At 44.0% G+C, this 19851-nt stretch overlaps 1 protein-coding gene across 12 annotated transcripts in view; it reads right to left on the bottom strand.

Moving 5' to 3' along the window:
- Nucleotides 1-19851, bottom strand: part of Eph (Eph receptor tyrosine kinase) — a 437826-nt gene that overhangs the window by 34117 nt on the left and 383858 nt on the right. For all 12 annotated transcript variants that reach the window (XM_019047129.2, XM_019047123.2, XM_019047130.2 and 9 more), the window contains exons 4-6: nt 12740-13025; nt 11335-11480; nt 10316-10553 (exon numbers count right to left, since the gene is read on the bottom strand). In XM_019047129.2, the coding sequence (XP_018902674.1) occupies nt 10316-10553; nt 11335-11480; nt 12740-13025 (670 nt within the window). The remainder of the gene's footprint in view (nt 1-10315; nt 10554-11334; nt 11481-12739; nt 13026-19851) is intronic.

Genomic DNA, 19851 nt, shown 5'->3' with positions numbered 1-19851 from the left:
AAGAGAACGAGATTTTTTTCCTACAGTCGATAATTATCTTATTGATTGATTCAGCTTTAAGGTGTACAAGCAAAAATTAGAATTCATCATACATACACGAGTAAGTCACCATACGATGACAACGCAGAGATACAACTATTCGTGCTTGATGGATGCGCGTGTTGCATGTGCGAAATTGAAGGCGCGATGGCGCGAAGCGTGAACTCGCAATGCTCCGCCTTATGCTGTCAATGAGGTGGGGCTCATATTCAGGAGAAAAGATGAAAAACGAGGCTCGATTACGTCTTTTCTTTCGTCGGCTGTATTGTTCGCATCGCCCTTGAATCACCACTACAATATTAATACGAACGGAGCCAACACAACACGGAAATTGGGCAAGGGAAAAGAACGGCGCAGAGATACAACTATTCGTACTTGATGGATGCCCGTGTTGCATCTGCAAAAATTGAAGGCGCGATGACGCGAGGCATGAACCCGTCATGCCTCGCTCTATGCTGCCGATGAGGTGGCGATCAGATTTGGGAGAAAAGTTAAAATACGAGGCCCGAATATGTCTCTTCTATCGTCGGCTGTGTTGACACTCGATTATTTTCTCTTTTTTTTCAATTCAACGTCTGAATCTTTCTTAAGGGTGTTTTCGGAGACCCATATATCTACGGCTCGCAAGTGTCGGCCCCATACAATAGGAGGAGCACGTGTTTTTAGCGAGCCTCGGGCCACTTCGACCCGGCTTGGGCATCTAAAGGGTTGATCTGCTTGTGGCAAAACTTAGAGTGGACTTTTTCTTACAAAGTAACCTCTGACTCGCGGCTGAGCCGACTGATGAAAGAAAAAGGGTGTTCCGGTATTCGCCTTTATCAGCTCTCGTTCTTTCCTTTGAGCGGACTCAACGGAATTGAAATCAAACGCGGCGATGTAGCCATTCAAAATCGCGGTTCGATACAATTTTTCGCCGAGAATTCTCCATCTCGGTTCCCTTTGACCCGCCCGCTTCCATCGACGGAGCGGCGCGTTCTCTCCGGGTTCCTTGTTCCCATTCGCGCTTTAGAAATGTTTTATCAGCTTGGAAACACGAAGTTAATAACGATCAGCGCGTCGGCCAAATTAACCACATCGCAAACGTTTTGACAACAGAAAAGAGAGCGGGGCGGCTGGGGGGGGGGGGGGAGGGAGGGACTGAGGCGGGAAAAAAGAACGAGTAACAGCGGAAGAAAGCTTCGGGAGTTTTTAAGCAGCGCTGCCGTTACCTACATCGTTTATAAGATAAACCAAAGCCGGACTTTTCCGAAGCCGAATTTTAGAGTCATAGAAAACCTTAGACAAAGAGAGACCCTTCACTAACATCTTGGCGACAAGTGGAAACTTTTACATTCGGGGATTCGGCACTTCTTTCTGGTGGATGATGAGCTTCGGGTGACGTAATGAACCGGAAAAGTTTACCGGCTTTTTCACAAAACGAAATACTCAACACGTTGTCAAACATCCACCAAGTAGGTAGGTCGACAGTGAATGATTTAGTCCCAAAAATAAAAAAATGAAGTATCTCTCTTTGTCTCTGATGTAAAAGCAGGTCACCAACCAACACCGCAGAGAAGAGGCGGATTGAGGAGCATGAAGGACAAGGTGCATGAATACAGTTTTGAAAAAAATGCTGAGATATTTACAATTTCAACAAAAATTAGTTATGAAATAAATTCTGTGAAAAATTCACGACTTGAATTCAATTTTTATCCATCAAAAAGTGAGTTAGAACTATCTTTCCGCCATAAAGCTCCATGTTATTTTGAAACTTAAAACACGCATTTCTTGAAGTAGCAAAAACTGCACTTTATGCGCTAGCCTTGTCCTCTGTGTCCTTCGATTATCTGCGTCAGTGGAAATAAGTTGAGGACTCAAACGTTGCGTCGTTTAGAAAGATCATTCACAATAATGTGCAAATGAGCTGATAATAACAAAACTTAAAGTTAGCTTGGTTGTTGTTTTGTTAATAGGTGATATATCTTGAGGCGTTTGAAACCTTCGAACACCCGGATCACCGTCCCCGAAATTTTAAATTTGACGTTCGAGGTTGAAGTGTTACGGGGCGGCAACTACTATCGTAAAAGCAAGAAACTTAATCTAAAATGTTTAGCAACGGCTCTGAGCCGATAAAAAAAAACACGAACGCAGCAGCGGTGGGAAAGTCAGCTGGAAACGCCACAACCCCTCCACCCCCGCCACCGCTGAATTTCTCCTCAGCATCTTCTATAATTTCTTCCTCGAGTCAAAGAGGGAAAAGAAAAAGGATTATAAGACCAACTTATCTCGACGAAAATGTTTTTAACAGGCGCGGCGGGGATGGCTGCATTTTCTGCAACTTTTAATAATATTAAAAAGTAGGAGAATTAGTAGTTTTCTTTCTCTTATCCCACTTTTTCAGTTTAATCACTTTCCACGGCGCGTTTTGTTTGATGCCGGAGAGCTCCGTTGCCACGCGGTTGAACATTTTTGACGAATAATCCGATGAATGTATCCGTGTCTTAGTCGGGTTGCTTGTAAAAAAAAATAAAAAAACAAGTCAAAAAGTTCTTTAACTTTTCCTTGCATTTCACAAAATTTTATTATAAATAGCCTCAAAGAAAAAAATATAATCAAAACACATCAGTTTCGACCAAATGTCACTTGCGGTTTAGGTTAAAAACGGATCTGTACTTCCCCCGAACTACTACAGATTATTTTGTAAATATTATTTTTAAGCGCTTAAGTATTTTATTTTCTCCTGATTTTACCAAGTTGGTGATAACACTTTACTGATTTTCCACGTATTGAAGTTCACTGGGTTGAAAATCTCACATTTCAGGTTTCATGTTCAACCGAAAGGAAATATAGTTTTTCAGTGAGAAGTGATTTTTTATTGAGTTACTGACATGAGGCAAGTTTTTCTGGAATTAAAAGTTTCTCCGAGATGGAGAAAAAAAAATTAAACCTGAAGTTAAGTCGCTAGAATTTTGAAAACATTCAGCTTGGAACGTCAAACACAATGATAGAAAATACATTGAGACGCTAACAAGAAAAATGGGTCAAATTCTCTAGTTAAAGGTTACTAGTTAAGGTAGTTAGTTAAGGACCACTATTATTTTGGCAGAATCAATTACCGAACAAAATACTAGGATAATTAGACGATATCCTCTGGTTACTCACATTTTTTTTCTTACTTTCTTTTACCTTTAAAATTATGTCTGCTTGTATATCATGTTGATGCAAACAAAAATCTCTTCCTTTACTTATGATTTAGAGCCTATCTTTAGCAACAAGAGGAGAACTTACGGAAAAATAAGGGAAATGAATACGCAAAAAAAAGATTTTAGTTTAGTGAGATAAATTTGACTACAAGCAACAACTTCTGATTCCGCTGAAGCGAGCTTATGAACGGGTGGAAAATATCCCAGCGCCGCGCGCCGCACCACCGCCACCGCGTTGCCAGGTTATGCGATAAAAAGTGGAAACTTTACACGGATTCAAATGAGGAAAGGTGCTGATTTTACAGCACTATCTGGCGAATCTTGGCAGCGCGCAAGAGAAGAAAATCGCTTGGGTCCAAGATGCCGACTCCTTTGCTGCGAGATTAAAAATTGATTGGTGCTCCGCTGTGGTGGGCCACTTCAAAGGTTGCACGCTGTTGAATGAGACTCCTCTCAAGACTCTAACAGAGGAAACAAGGCTTCAAACTCGCTGTTCGCAGCGCAAAGAAATGTCAACTCGGAAAACATAGGAAATTACTCCGCGAAAAAGTTGAAAGTGAAATAAACGGAGGGTCGGGGGTCGGGAATTAATGTTTCGGGCTGTTTTGAAACTCGTGAGCCGAAAACTGAATCCCTCCGACTTCGCGAGGGATCCAAAAGGGTACGGAATCCCTGTCCGATTTTCCTACGTTTCCTTCTTTGTTTCTGTTTCAAATTTTTAGGGGTGGTTACTGTGATATAGTCCCGCATAATCTGCCTAAAGGTGGGAATTCAATTTGTTCGGTGCAGCGAAAAAACATATTTTTGGTGGAAAAGATAAATTGCCACTTTTTAGGACTGAATGTTTTCTACGATACTCTCAAGAACATCGTATCAAAATCCAAACTTTGCAATTGACAGGCGATTTTCTCAAATTCCCGTGTTCCAACTTTATCTTTGAGTTGGAAATGTTCGCAAAAGGTTAATTTTTGAGAGTTCTCCGCGCCAAATAATGATCAACTCCTCTAAGCTGTGATATGGTTCAACATTCATATCATCTGAAGGTCCAAGAAGAAATCTATAATGAAGAGGAACTTTAATAAACGTCACAGATTAAACGAAAGTCAGAGAGTTAATAGAGGATGACAGGCTGCCTTAGATTTCACAATTCCGTGACTTTTCAGGAATTTTTAAGGGGGTTTGAATATTAATTTCACAGACTTTTCAAGAATTTTGGCCCAAAATTTCCTGTCTTTCCCTTGACTTTTCAATTAATTTTTTTTGGCATGAATTCTCATCATATTCTCATCGCGAAAAATTAAGCGTAAAATCTCTTAAAATTGAAAAAGCTGTGTTTGGGCCAGAAAAATAAATTGGGAGGTCCACAGCAAAATTCTCTATAAATCCCAGGTTTCCCCTGACTTTTCAAGAACTCGTCACCGTGTAATGAACCCCCGACGCAGTTGATTCAACTCCAATCGGAGAACAGGTCAACCTCAGCACTGGCTTGCACAAGTTTTAATACGTGCTCCGAGTGAACTCTATCGCGGTAAATGCTCCAGCGATCAACTTAACCCCCATTCGTTGGGGGTTAATTTACCCTTAAAGTTAAAGTTAACAGAATGCGGGAAGTGAGAAACTAAGGTTCCTCCGTGTTAGCTTTATAAGCGGAACTCTACCGTGCTAAGCAAAAACGCCGTATGAGCCTTCAGGCGTTGCCAAATTTCTTGCGATACAACACGAATTTTCGAGAAAACTTATGAATCTTTTTCTTCCAATTTTTCAGACAATTTTGGCCGCAATTTCACCCGAAGTTCTCGAAAATTAAAAAAAAACAGTCATAAATTCCCTTGAAAATAAATATTTCATAGGAGGAAATTTGGCAACCCTCGAATGTTCATACGGCGTTTTTCTTCAGCCCTTCAGAACTGGGCAGCGAGCGAGGCAAGTACGGGACACCTTATCTGGCTCCCGCCGTGACGGAGTTAGAAGTAGCGCATTAGGTATTCCGTCGACTGGAAGGCGCGAGCGGCCGGTCCGCGAGTCGAAAGTTGCCGCCTTTGATTTATCGCGGGGCGAGGAAAGTTCGGGGCCGCGGGGGCGAAGGGCCGCGAGGGCGATCGTAATTTTTTCCGCGGCCGCCTTGATTTATCGCCGTTAAAAAGTTAAACGTGTCAGGGATCCAGGGATCGCCGGCTCAGGCTCCCGCTCCCTTCGCCTTCGCGGGAGGGACGAGTAATAAACAGCCCGCCAGGGCGGAAGGGCGGAAGGGTCCCGCGAAAAAACTCCCGAGTATCGCGTTGCCAAGTCCGCAGGGACGAGGCGTCATCTTGTACGAACTCCGTTTTCGCTCGGGGATGCAGGGCTGGGGGACCCTTCAACTTGAAGGGATATGAAAACGAGGAATTCAGGTGACGTAATTTGGAGTCCCTTTAAACTGAGAGTCACGACAATGTGAATCCATTTCTGATTGGTTCCCGTATTTTAGGCCTTCACTGTGTCACAGACGGGAATTAAGATTACATTTTCACCGATTGCAAAGATTATATTCTGGAATGAACCAAGGAATTACGGGTTTGGCAAGGAACAAACGGAATGAGAGAAGGAACGGAGAAAGGAATTTGAGAATGGGCCGATCAAAGATTACAAAAAACGTTCAATTTCTGTAATCTTTATTCCCGTTTGTGACTCCATGAGGGGGTGTTGTCTTGACTCTCAGTATAAAGGGACTCTGACGTAATTGAGAAAAAAACGCTTACAAGTTGAAAAGTTACACGGAAGCTTCGATCACAGATCATTTTTCAATTCAAAGGGTTTCTGATTAAATTCAATCGCGGATTTTTCTGATATTTTCCTGACATTATCCGGCATGATAAATGAAATCACCTGATATTTTGCGCGAATAAATTAGACTACATTACGAAATTACCTGATATTTTGTGCGAATAAATTGGACTGCATTCTGCAATTTTAGAAACTGCGTTTTCTAGCTCATCCGTAAAAAACACGTATGTGCGTAGGGAAACTAATAATGTTACATACGTTGTTTCGAAACTGGGCCAGAAATCGTAGTTCCTCACTGCAAAATGTAGTCCAATCGACACTCGTTTGATTTTACAAACCTAATGTAGTTGAAAAATGCTTGATGCACTCGAGATTTCCTGAACCATGATCAATTTTCCTGACTATATCAAATTTTCAGATAATTTCCGAGTTTTCCGATGGTTCCTTGTTATTCTTCCTGAACAGGCGTGTTGAACACGCTTGTCAAAACGACTCATGCGTCGATCTGTTTAATCCGTTCAAGTCGCACTTGTTCGTTTATTTTGGTTGCACCATCAGTCTCACAATAACAACGGTAAGGCTCATAGTGTCCTTTCTTTTAATATTTCTTATTTTGCGGGTTAAAAATGCGGGTGTGATCCCTGCGGAAGGTCCTGGGTTTCTTATTTTATTTTACGTGTTTCTTTTTATTATTTGCGGCCTCAGTCCCGTTTTAAGTTGTTTCTCTTTTAATCTGTTCTGTTTTCGATTTTTACAGCCACCCTGAAACCCCTTCTCTCGTGGAGCTTTCCCAGATTTCCACATGCGCGAGAACCCTGTTTGTCCTGCAGTGCAAAGTGTCCTGCAGGAGAAAATCGGGTTCCGAGCACGAGAACAACGTTGCGAAAGGGAAATAAGGGAAATAAGGGAATGGATGTGAAAACTCCTCCGGCGGCGTGACCCGGAGCCGGTTGAAGCTCATGCCTCCGTTTGAGCCCTGAGTCAGCGGTTTCGTTTTTCCTTGAGCTTAGCGAGCTTCCGCGTGTTAATTTACGTGCGTGAGTACGCTAATAAAGCCTGAGCTTTAATTTAGAGCTTAAGCTGTCAAAGTACCGAAGTTAGTGCTCCGCTTTTTGAGCACCCTCGGAAGCCATTTCGATGCTCCGAGATTCGGGCCACCCATTTGCGAATTCCTGAACAGCTACGAGAAACAATTAGAAAATTCCCCGATGTTTCTTCGAGATTTCCAACATTTTCCTCTGATATTCTTGGAAAAAGGGAAGAATGGGGGAAATAATTATGGGAACATGGGAAGGAAAAAAAAGGAATAACTTGGCGATCGACTCCGTTAAGAAAACGTGTTTGTTCTGAGTAAAGTCACTCAAAGATTAAGTTGCATTCGGATTCTTGTACATCAAGATGCATGCACAACACCACCGTAGATTAGTTTTTTTACCCCTATTTTACATTTCAGTTTGATTTGATGATGATGACACTAACATAAATCATTGATCTTTCTTTTTTAAGGTTTCAAAGTGATCACTCCAGAATTGAAAAGAAGTCCTTAATTCCTGAAATTTTTGTGAGAAATGCGTTGATTCATTTTCCATTCGTATCCTTGCCAAAAAAATTATTCCTTCCTGATTTTTCTTAATAGCTTACAAGGATGATGGAAGTTTTTTGCTTGAAAATTAAAGATTTTCTTATTGTTGCGCTGCTCTCATGCAAAACACGTTTATAAGCAATAGAATCTTCGTGGTGACAATAATTTTCTGGCATAAGATTGTTTAACTAATTATTTGACGTAGGAGAACTTTTACTAACAACCTGCTTCAAAACAAAAATCCCGATTCAGAAAGACTTCTTTTTGCAATAAGATGCCACCATTTTTGGCTCATTCGTTAAATCCCCTAGCTGCACATGGAAAATAATGGTACATAATAGAGTAATTCTAGCTCATTCATATAATCACTTATCTCCGTTAGGAAACCAATACACATGTTATGATCTAAATGAGCCAAAACTGGCTTGTTGTTGCAGAATGGACTACATTTTGCGATAGAGAGCTACAAAATCTGGCTCATCCATAAAAGAACCTATCTGCAAGGGAAAACGATACATACGTTGTTTCTAAGATGAGTCTGGAGTTATGGTTCCTTATTGCAAAACGTAGTCCAAATGCGAAAAGCAGGTAAATTGGATTGAATTTTGCAAAAAGGAGCCAGGAGCATTGCAATGTTGCTAAAAGTGTGTATCTTCTTTTGTCTTGGAGGGAAAACCTGATTATCCATTAACAGTTTCTATTTTACTAGCTGAAAACTGTAAATTTAAGACAAAAATTATCATGTAAACATACTTTCTCATGGTTTCAGTAATTGTATTGCAAAGGATGAAGTTGCACAATCTTAGCACCATTGCAATGCTTCTGGTTCCAGTTTGCAAAATGCAATCCAATTACTTTATTGATAATTTTCGTACTATCTTCTTCTGCTTGAATATAACCCTCCGACCGCCCCTAGTTCAAGGATTCCTTATGCTTGCCGGCCGGCAAGAGATTTTTCACCGAGTTTTCCGGTCTAAGCTGCACGAGAGTCAGTGAAAACTAACTCATTCCGATTTCCGGCGCCGGCAGGAGCATCGGATGACTTCATCGACACCGGGGCAAATAATCGATCACCGAGTGGGGCTCCGGGCCGGCTGGATCCTGGGGGCGATTCGCGCTCGGCCCCCAATAACGCCACCCCCACGTGCCCCCCCCCCCCCCCCCCATCGGGGTCGGGGCCGCAGATTCTCGCACTAATGAAACTCATCCATCTTCCCGCTTCCCCCTTTGATGAGGGCCTCCCGCACCCCCGGCCGTTATCTCGTCGTCTCGTTCCCTGTTGACACTGAGCGACTGAGGCGCGATCATTGTTTTCCTTGCTCCGGCGTCTTTTTTCCCGCTCACAGCAACCCTGGAACATCCCGTCCTAATTGACTCAGTGATTGCTTCTTGTTGAGCTTGTAAAAATAAACACGCCCGTCTTGGCCTGTCTTTGTCTTTCGCCTCGCGCCCCTGATGCCGACTCGGGCGCGCCCTCCATCGCAAATTCGTCGTTTTCCTGCGTTTTCCTCGCCAAAGAACATAACTAAATTTCAATGTTGCCAAATTTTCCCTTGCGGATTGGGTTTTTATGAGGAGAATCGTGGGCATTTCCAACTGGGAATTTCACTGATTTTTCTTCTGATTGCATGCAAAAATTAGCGACGTTTTGAACAGAAATTGCACTAGGATATTCTTGTAAAAGTTTGAATTGCTCGAGTCAATTTTGCGACCTTAGAATGGAGTTATGTTCCTTCGTCCGAGGAACGACGAATTGGACTGCATTTTGCAATTTGGAACTATATCTTCTGGCTCGGTTTAAAAACAGCGTGTGTGCCATTAGTTTCCCTATGCACATACGTGTTTTTTCAGATGAGCCGGAATTTATAGTTCCAAATTGCAAAATGCAGTCCAGTTGAACCACATTTTGCGATGAGGAACTACGAATCTTGGCTCATTCTAGGGACATCCGGGGTGCTTGGAGATTCCGTGTGCAGATAGGTGATTTTATGGCTGATCTCTGAAAAAGAAGTTCCTTACTTTTACAAGAGGTGAGTCTCATTTTTACTTATGAAAATATGCTCCTCAAAAAATTGTTTGGCGTAAAGTCTACGGAACTGAAAATAATACAATTTTTCGGCCTGACGGAATAATTTCAAGGTTCTGAGCAAAATTTCCTGACTTTTTACGGTTATGTCGGGTAAAATAACTAAGTTTTCAAGGTTTTCAGTGACTGTTGGAGAACTGTCACTCTGCCCCCTCCGACAACTACTTGAAGAGAAAAGTCGGGAAGGGTCGGGAATTGGCAACGGAGTGACTTGGAGGAGTTTGATCTCCCCGGATAATTATTCGTAATGATGTCTGTCTTGGCGTTTCCAATCTTCACGCGCGGCTACCCTGGATAATGTCGCCGCGGGAAAATGTATTTTCCGACCACGACTAACCATCAACATGAACTTGCTCCAGCATAACTCCACTCGGAATTTCCTCCCAGTCAAGTTCCTTTTCGGGTTGAACCACCGATCCCAGTTTAGTTAGCTCATCGAGCGATGGCGCTTTGACTTTCCGCTTTAATGTGATACCGTGAACTCCGTGAGCGGTACCGCTCCTAGTAGTTTATTTTTCTTCGAAAAATAAACTACTAAGAGCGGAAATTTTAAACCACCAAAATGGAGATTTGTAGCTTCGCACTTTCGCTATCTTCACGTATCATTTTGGAATATGATTGAGCTTACCGATGGAAATTAAAATGGATTAGGATGACACTTACCGTTGCAGGTTTGTTTGGCGTGGTCGGGTTCGAAGCCAGGCTTGCACTTACAGCCACCGGTGGGGAGGTACCACTTCCCGTCGCCTTTGCACAAGTAGGTCGGGCTTCCATCCACCACTTCGGCGTTGTCCACGCAGCGTCCGGTGGATTGCTCGATCAGCGTCACTTCTCGCCCCGTCGGCGTCGCGTTGAAATGCGCGAAGTTGATCGTCACCTCCGGACACATAATATAGTAGATCTGAAACACATCCAACGCCCAGATTAGATTAATCACCATCCTGCGCACGGAGGAAACATATGGTTCGATCACCGTATCGATAGGTTCCAAAATAAGAGAAGACACTTTGGACGACCTTATGCCGCCGTGCTAAGTAAAAACGCCGTATGAACCTTTAGGCGTCGCCAAATGTCCTTTGATAAAACACGAATTTCCTGGTAAACTTATGAATGTTTCCTTTCGATTTTTAGGATTATTTTGTTCGGAATTTCACCTTAAGTCCCGGAAAATTTCAAGAAAAAATTAAAAATAAAAATAAAAAATTAAAATTTTAAAAATAAAAATTGTATCCAATGAAACTTGGCAACTCTCGAATGTTCATACGGCGTTCTTCCTTAGCATGGCAGCATAAAAACAAAGAAGAGTGATGGAAGAAAATGGTTAGTGTTACGTTTCGATATTAATGGTGTTGGAAAGGGAAAGTTGCTGAGGTAGAAAGGTAGGTAGTCTACTCTGAGTATCATTATGGGAGGCTCTGTCTGAATGAAGCAGTTCAAAATCCAGACTTTGACTTTCAAGAGGATGTTTGCGGTACGATACCGAGATATTACAAATGTGAATACATAGATGTTCGTGCAAAAATATTTAGCTTGTGATAAAGAGGAGACAGTGCCAATTCTTCATACTCAGTAAGAATTGCTTACTGTAAAATGAGTTTTGAAGAAAACTTTTCGCTCTGTTTTTTATTGAACTGATACTGAACATAGGAAATAAATGGAAAAAACAGTAGCTGCGGCTTTACCTTGATTGCTAGAAGGGAGATGCAAGCCCCTTGGTCCCTGAAGGCAAAAAATACACCTTTCTTGGTAACTGGGATCGACTTGACTTCGGTGTTGATGGTCACATCTGTGTTAATTTTGAAGCGACCTTCCCCAGCAGCAATCCGACCTGAGACAAAAATCAAAAATCAATTTATTAGAATAAGATCACAGTTAAATCAGTATCTGACAAATTACCTCAGAATTCGGAAAAATCGCAAGGTAAGTGCCATTGGTCGGTGCGGATTCAATGAGCACTGGACGATTTCGTTACGACTCCTGGATGCAACTATTCGCGCTCCATGGATGTCCGTGTTGCATATGCACGGGAGTGAAGGCGTTTTGACTCTCCGCATCCACAGCACCAACCCAACGGCAACGGCAGGCCTCACCGCGAGGATCCAAAATGACAAAACGCTTTCAATTCTTCGTTTATGCTACAATGACATCTCTCAGCTCGAATAGTTGTCTGCATGCGTAGGATGAAAGCATATTTATTGCGCTTCAGCCTTCATATCGCCATGTGCTGAGCATGATTTGGACTACACTTTGCAATTAAGGACTAAAACTTCTGGCTCATTTTAGAAACGGCATATATATCTGCCGTTGGATCCCCTATGAAGGTATGTGTTTTTACCTATGAGTCAGAAATTGTAGTTCCTCATTGCAAAATCAGACCACTTTTAGAACAAATGTCATGCCTGCTAGCCAGAAATGGACCTCCAGACCTCCCACAGTCCATACTCCTCCAATCATTTGCTCTTCACTGGAAAAAAAGTTCGGTTACAACTACTGATATTCGTTTTTTATTGAACGCCGAACTTTTTAGGTTCAGATAACCGGCTTTTTCTCATAAGAACCGGTTGGCCGGATCAAAATTAGATTCTTAGAATCGAAAACTTCGTTTACCAGAAGACCAGAACCAGAAAACTTTGGTGTTCAAACTGAACCGAACTTTTCTTCTTGTATCTCTATCTGGTGCATCCAATGCATCAGTGGCGGGGCGTGGATGATCGATTATCAATATTTCCCCATATGAGGCTGCGGCGAAGAATCGATTATTAAGGTGTTCATCGCGAACACCCTGTTTATCGATCCTTACCCATAGATTTAAATGGCATATCAATCGATTTATCGGAAAGCACGCCACGCTACTGCAATGCAACTTGAATCTACCTTCTGATGAGGATGAGGGAAGGCCTGCCCTCTAAGACCCCGGCTTACATTAAATGCTACATGAATCAAACTATATACTGTTCTTTTCCTCTGTCTCTTAGTGGTATTCTTTCATTTTTCTTTTATTGTAAGAAAAGGAATTCGTGTATCCCTTATTATAAGGGGACAAATAAACAAACAAAAATCTGGTGCATCCAAAGACTTGATACTGACCGATTAGTTTGTAGCTATCGGGCTCCCAGGGTGGCGGGTCCTTGTTGGCGACATCGAACTCGTAGTAGAGGAGCGAGAAGGTCTCCTTGCAGGACAGCGCATTGCCGGGGAAGAGATCGCACTCCCGGATGGTGAATTTGATCTCGATGTAGATGCGATTCGCGTTCCCGCGCTCCACGAACGGCGTCCACAACCAGTTGTTGACGTTGTTGTGCGCCACGTCGCACACCGTGTACGCCCGCCAGTTGATCCCCTGCTCGAACCGCGTGAACGACTCCTCCAACCACTGCAACAGAGAAAAAAATCACAAAAAATCAGTTATTTAGCGCATTCATCAAGTCAACATTTGCGTTTTCCAGCTAAGAGTTCGTCAGCCGGAAACACTGCTCAACAAAAAAAAAAGTCTCCCGGTCGAGATAAGATGATCCTCCAGAATTTTGAGGCGCTGGATCCGAGGATATGACTTCCGTTTTTTCCCACCCTCCAATTTTCCGGAAAATTCGATTTTACTCGAAAACCAATTTTGGTGCGTTTCCGACTCTTACACTGCTTACTTTAACCCAAAATGTCGATTTCTTTTTCTCACTATGAGGACGCTGCACGTAGCAGAGCATGCATGCTGATTTTGTCACGGAACATCTTAAAATTATTGGAAACTGCGGCTCTCTTTCACCGAGGAAGGCCAATATTCAGGGTTGCCACAGAATTTCGAAAATGAAATTTCCTGACATTTCCCTGTCACATTTCGGTGAAATTCCCTGACAATTAAAGATACGCCAGATGGTAAAAAGACATAATTAGAAATAGTTTTCAGGCAAAATTTGTCATTCGAAATGTCGAACCCATTCTCAAAAGCAAATAAAGGTGTCTTGACAATTTTTCCCGGAAAATGTCTTCATTTTCCCTGACATTTCCCGGTTTTTTCTCTGACTGTGGCAACCCTGAATATTCCTTAAAAACTGACGATATTTTTTTTCTTTTCCTCTAAGGAGAATAAGTTTGGCTAGTGGTGCGTATGAAGTGCAGCAGAGACACTGAACAGCTGAAGGAAGACCCATCAAGCCGCGAAGCACGACCGACCACGGCCAAGGACAGACGGTGGTTAGATCTGCGTAATGGGCCTGGTCTCAACTCCCCCCCCCCCCCTCCCCGCCCTTCAGGGTTGACGGCCCCAAGCCAAGAGCACTGGGGCTTCATCGACTGGAAAAATTCGCCCATCCACATCAATGCCATTCTTCGGCCTGAACGCAGAAACTCATCGTAGTCGAAGAGACAGTCTCATAACAAAAAGACTTGAAAGTTTTCACTCATTTAAGTATAATAGGATGAGTTTCTTAGTCCGGAGATTAACTTTGCACCCGCGCTTGAAGTTTTCACATTGAGGACGCCTCTTAGTAAAAATATGCATTGTGGAACTTAGTGGGTAAGTTACGCTGGTTACAAAATCGTGTTTTGGTGGTTACAGCTTATGGATGGGATTTGTTCGGACTTACAGTTAGTTCGCATCCAGTATTGGCGGGTATATAACTTATAGCAGAACACGATGTCACGATGTACGGCGGTGATGCATTTCATGATTTCTTCCACCTTGGTTTCACCCATCGGTGATAAACGATACGCGTGAACATTTGGACGTGGTTGCTCAGCGTTATAGCACACGAATGAAGAAATCCCGAGATAGACTACCGCGGTGGACCACGTCATACGCTGCGTCTTTCAGTGAGTCGTATCTTAGTTAATATCGGACGTGGAGATTAGACATTTTTTGGACAAATCATGTTAATAATTCATAATCTGTCCATTTAAACCATCATAACACAAACCTATGACTAGAGTAACTGACCCGTTTGACCTAAAGTAAAATAATAATCACAGTATGATAGATATGTACTATAGGCGGAATTAGGAATTTTTGCGGGTTCACTGTCTTTTTAAAAGCCATTCGCGAGTCTAGATGTGGAGCAAACGAAGGGATTGCCAGAGGCGGATCCAGCAATTTAGCAACACCGGATTTCATCCATTTAAACCTATGCTAAACAATCGATTCTTGTCGGAGCACCTGGCCCCTCCAAGAATCGATACATTTCCATAGGTTTAAATGAGAAAAGACAATGTTGCCAATTTGCTGGATCCGCCGATGAGGATCGCCCCCTCCCATTCTGCCGGAAAAGACAGAAAAGTGGGTGTAGAGGGCGGGAGAAACTTTGAAAATGGAATTTTTGGCGCCAAAAACCTGTGGGGCGATGGCCGTATTCGAGACGGCTGGATCCACCTCTCGCCGACTTCAGAAATCACAGAGTCTCCAACTACTGGAGCCCGCAGCGCATCCGTTTATTAAAAAATTAGATTCGTTTTCCCGGCTCCGACCGAGAGAGATACAACCGGCGCTGCGTTTATTAAAATATTAGATTCATTTCTTCGGCAGGCGAACTAAATAAATAAAACGCGGAGAGTTCCTTAATGAATTCCGTTCCGATGCGATGGGGGCCACGGAGCGGAGAGCCGAGGCAACTCAAGCCGACCGTTTTTTCCCTACCCTCTCCTCCCCCGCCCCCCCCCCACCCTCCCCGCGATACTTTTTTTCTGCCTTTCCCGGAACGGGCAAAGATCATCCAGCATCACTGTTCCATCGCGGCGGATAACTCCGAACCGCAGAATTATTTCACAGTTGATAAGACAAATTCGCCGTCGGGAGGAGGGGAGCTAAATATTTAGACAAGCCGTAGAACACACCGCGACGTTGCCAAAACTGGCTTTTTCATCAGCCGACACGCATGAGAACAACATAAAAACCGGCAACGTCGCATAGCCGAAACCAGCGACAAAGATGACGATCCATTTCCATTTTCCGGCCGGTGAGGGGGGAGGGGGGAGGAAAGTGAAACACAAGTGAACCGAAATCGAATAATTTGAGGGGGCAGCCGGCGCGGCGCGGCGAGCAGAGCTTCCATCAACTAATTTAGATTACGAAGCGGATCCGAGTGCTCCGAGATTTTAGAAAGATTTAATTTGAAAAAATAAAGAGGGTACGCGGTGCGGGTCGGCTGCTCTAGCGTGTAATCTCCCGGCGAGCGTTTAACCAACAGCCTCGAGAACCCCGGTCATGGGTCGGTGGAAGGAAGCGGAGGAAGGTGGAGGAAGTTGGAGGAAGATGGAGAAGAAGGGACGCTGCCATTTGAATACCCTCGGAGTGGTTGCGGGGGGCGTCCCCGAAGACAGGAAGTTGGTTGTCGTCCTAACCTCAAAATTGGAGGGCTAAACGCCGCGTTGCATTATAGCTAATGGGCCCCGAGCCCCGGCCCCGGTCCATCACGCAAATGACAGTGCGGAGACACTCACAATCACAGATGGACGTGAACGGGCAAAAATTATCGGTTCCCCCCGAAAGCACTTTTCCCTGGACGGTGATTCGAGGAGGCGGCTTTGTTGCCGTTCGGAACCTTCGCCGCCGCCTTCAACCGGTTTCGTCGAACTTTGTGGCGTGGTTGGCTCGACCCGACCTGGCTGAATGGGCCTGTTGCGAACTTCAGCTAGAGCAAAAAGAAGAGTTTTTTTTAGAGTGGGTGTGGATGTTGGATGTGATGACTCCTCTTAAGAAATGTTCACCTGCACCGTAGTATCGTTTTTGAAGCGGCGATCTTAGAAAAACGTGTATTTCTTACGCACATTGTAAAGTTGGGAGTGAATTTCAGACTTTTCCGATGCTCTCATCGTAATTTTTGAGACATTTTCTATAAGAACCTACACTTCTTTTATGCTCTAGCAAAAGCCAAAGTTTACAACAGGCCCATTCAGGGCCGGATCTAGGGGGTGGCCACATGGGCCGCAGCCCATGGCAGCAACTTTTGCAATTTTTTTTAAATTATAGGTATAAGAAAAATCGGATTCAGAAAAAAAATTACAAACGAGGAAAGGCAACAATATCTTTTATTTCCTGATAGTATTGTAATTTCTAATTTTGTCGTCTTTTTGTGATACAAGGGACAGCACCTTTAATTATTCAAGTTAAGAGAGAAACAAAACTGGAACGGCGCGGCGCAGAGAGCAATGATGACGAGGACTTGAGATGAAATTGATGAAAAGGAGAACCCAGCGCGGTGGTCGGCATGTAACATATATTAGCGCCTACAAGACTGCATGAATACTTCACGCATTGTGTCAAACACAGTGCGGTCAGCAGCGGTCGGCGGGAAACGCATAGCGCCTACATGACTGCATGACTACTTCACGCATTGCGTCAAACACAGCGCGGTCAACAGCGGTCGGCGTGAAACGCCTACAAGACTGTAGGAATACTTCAAGCATTGCGCCAAACACAGTGCGGCCAGCGTGGCGCGGCGGTGGAAGTTAAATTATTTAACCATATGTATATATGTTAGTTCTTTCATATTTTTCTTTCTTATGAATGGAGGGCCTTGTCCACACAGAGATAGGTTTACGGAACTTGACTTTCGCGCAAAGTTTCATGAACATTTGCTAGTTGTGTTGACAGGGCTTCCGCAAAAAATGCGTCCAACACGAGAAAACGCGTCTTATGCACCCCTCTCCCTCTCCCTCCGGCACGTTCACTTGATGGTTTTTTATTGATGTTTCAAATTGAATGAGAAGGGGGCGGCAAAATAGAGGTGGCCCATGGGCGGCAAGTAGGTAAATCCGCCCCGGGGCCCATTGTCGGCGATTGAAACTTAATTGAAAATGCCCGTATCATCCAACAATTTGGGATAGTATCACAATTTTGAGGGGCAACCCGAACGCTTTTTTTTCTGTGGAAATTTCGAAATTACCCTCTAAAAGTCACAATCTTTGAAATTTGAAAAGCTACTTAAAGCTTGCGTCAGGACCCCTCAAAGAACAGATTGAACTGCATCAAATTCTAGGGGCATGCAGCTGACTGATTGTTGAAATTGATCGACAAAGCTACAGATAAAGACGACAAAGGGGATATGGAGGGATCCTATTGATGGAAGTAGATTGTTGCAATGGACAAAGAAGGTAGATAATGGACTAACTTACGGCAACCCACGAGAGGTCCTTCACGAGTCCATCATTTAACCTCTTACTCTATAAAAACCATCCACATTAACCAATAGGATCTCTCCATACTCACAATCAGTATGTCTTTTTTGTCTATAGCTTCGTCTATCAATTTCAAAAATCAGCCCGCTGGTCCACACTACCGGAGCTGCGCCAATGGGGCTTCGAGAAATTAGCTTAAGATGAGCAGCTAGAATTGACTCGAAACAGGGGTTTAAGCTGGCTTTCCACCACCCTCGAGTTGCACATAACAGGGCCTCTAAGTGAGAGCCACGGGCCATGCATGGGCACATCTCAACGAATGCGCGAGAGCTGCGAGGAACACGGTCGAGAGGTTACTTTGAGCCGGGTCGCTTTGTTTCACTAACACACTCGTGCGCTCGCACTAGAGTGCACACAGCACAAGCAGCGTTAGCTACGGGTGCATTTAACGCGAGAGCGCCGGTGGCGTGGCGTGAATTGCGATGTATCGATTGTTACGCCGTTTAAACCTGTGGAAAAGGATCGATAGACAGGGCGTTCGCAGCAAACACCTTAAGAATCGATTCTTTATCATAGGTTTAAATGGCATAACAATCGATACATCGCAATTCACGCCACGCCACTGGAGAGCGCATAGCGCCGGCCCGCGGATCGAGAGCAGTTAGAATCTTGTTCAGTCTTCATCTCGGGCTAACGTCATTAAATTACGACTCGGATGTTTTATAACGTCAGATTTATGACGTTAGCGCACGGCACACTGACGACCCCGAGCTACCGTTATCGCCGGCCACTCCGCCGTCCCCGTCCCGTTGCGGGAATCACAATTGATAAAATCGATACGAGTAATTGGGCGAGTGAACAATGGGACAGTAGCCGTGGTTTCCAGGCTCAAAATCCACACGGCAATATTGTTCAATGGGGGAGAATAGCACTAATAAAATTTAGAATTTTATCGTGATGGAAACTGGAAGAGTTTATGGGCGATACCATTTCGATGGACGAATTCACAATTTTTGCGCATATTGTGAATAAAAACAAAATCTTCTCAATTCCATGAATATCAATTCCGAGTACGACTACAGGTCAAAAACGGCCAGGCAGACCTACGTGAATCATTCGCGTGCGGAAGCCGTACTTATGGGCTATAAAGACATTTTGTCCGCGTTCCGAGCTCAGAGGCCGAAAGTTCCGGGCATAGCACCCGGAGAAATTGAAGCTACGGCTTCAGCACCCGGAAGTTTCGGACTCTGAGCCCGGAATGAACGGTATGTTTATACAGCCCGTAACTTGTTTTTACAGTGTCGGAGACACGCATTGATGTGAATGGTATCCGATTCAGTGGTGTAACCACACATTTTTAAGGGCGAGACCAAAAAGTCTCGGAAATGATAGCTACTTAGATTAACCCCAAAATGTCCTTTTCATTGGACGTTTTTTGGATTAAGGTCGGGGGAATCCGGATTTCTTTAGGCCCCCCTCCCCCTGTCCCGACTTGCCTCTGAACAAACATCACCAAGGCAACAGCGCATCTCATAAAGAGGAGGATAGGTCAGAGATCAAGGACATCAATCCGAATCAGCTTTTCGAGCATCCCCGGAGCCCTTTCCCACTTGCGTCGACTTTGAGCGCGCCCGACACGAAAATTCACGTATGCATTTTCCGAGATCCCGGAATAAAATCTTCAAAGACTCGCTCCTCCTCGTTTCCTCTTCAATTTTCGTCCCGACCTCTCATCAGAGCTTTGCGATACATCGATTGATCTGCCATTTAAACCAATGAAAAAGGATCGAAAGACACGATGTTCGCAACGAACACCTTAATATTCGATTCTTTACCATAGCTTCAAACGGGGGCAAAATCGAGAATAGATCATTCACGCTCCGCCACTGATACCCGTTCGAATTTTCGTCGCTCTTCTGACGTGAGGGCGTATTTCATTTTCCATGTGAGCTCTGTTCCACGTATAAATCCATGCTTTCTGGGGCTCATCCGGAAATCGAGATACGACCTTACGCCAGAGGAGCGACGTTTTGCCGAACCCTTTCGTGAAACGCTCTCCTCGTGAGCATTCGCCAATGGAACTCGATAAACCCCGG

Source organism: Bemisia tabaci, chromosome 4 (assembly GCF_918797505.1).
Source record: "Bemisia tabaci chromosome 4, PGI_BMITA_v3".
In the NCBI taxonomy this organism is placed as follows: Eukaryota; Metazoa; Arthropoda; class Insecta; order Hemiptera; family Aleyrodidae; genus Bemisia; species Bemisia tabaci.
Note: the sequence above shows the minus strand (reverse complement) of the source record. Positions and strands in the feature narration are given on the sequence as shown.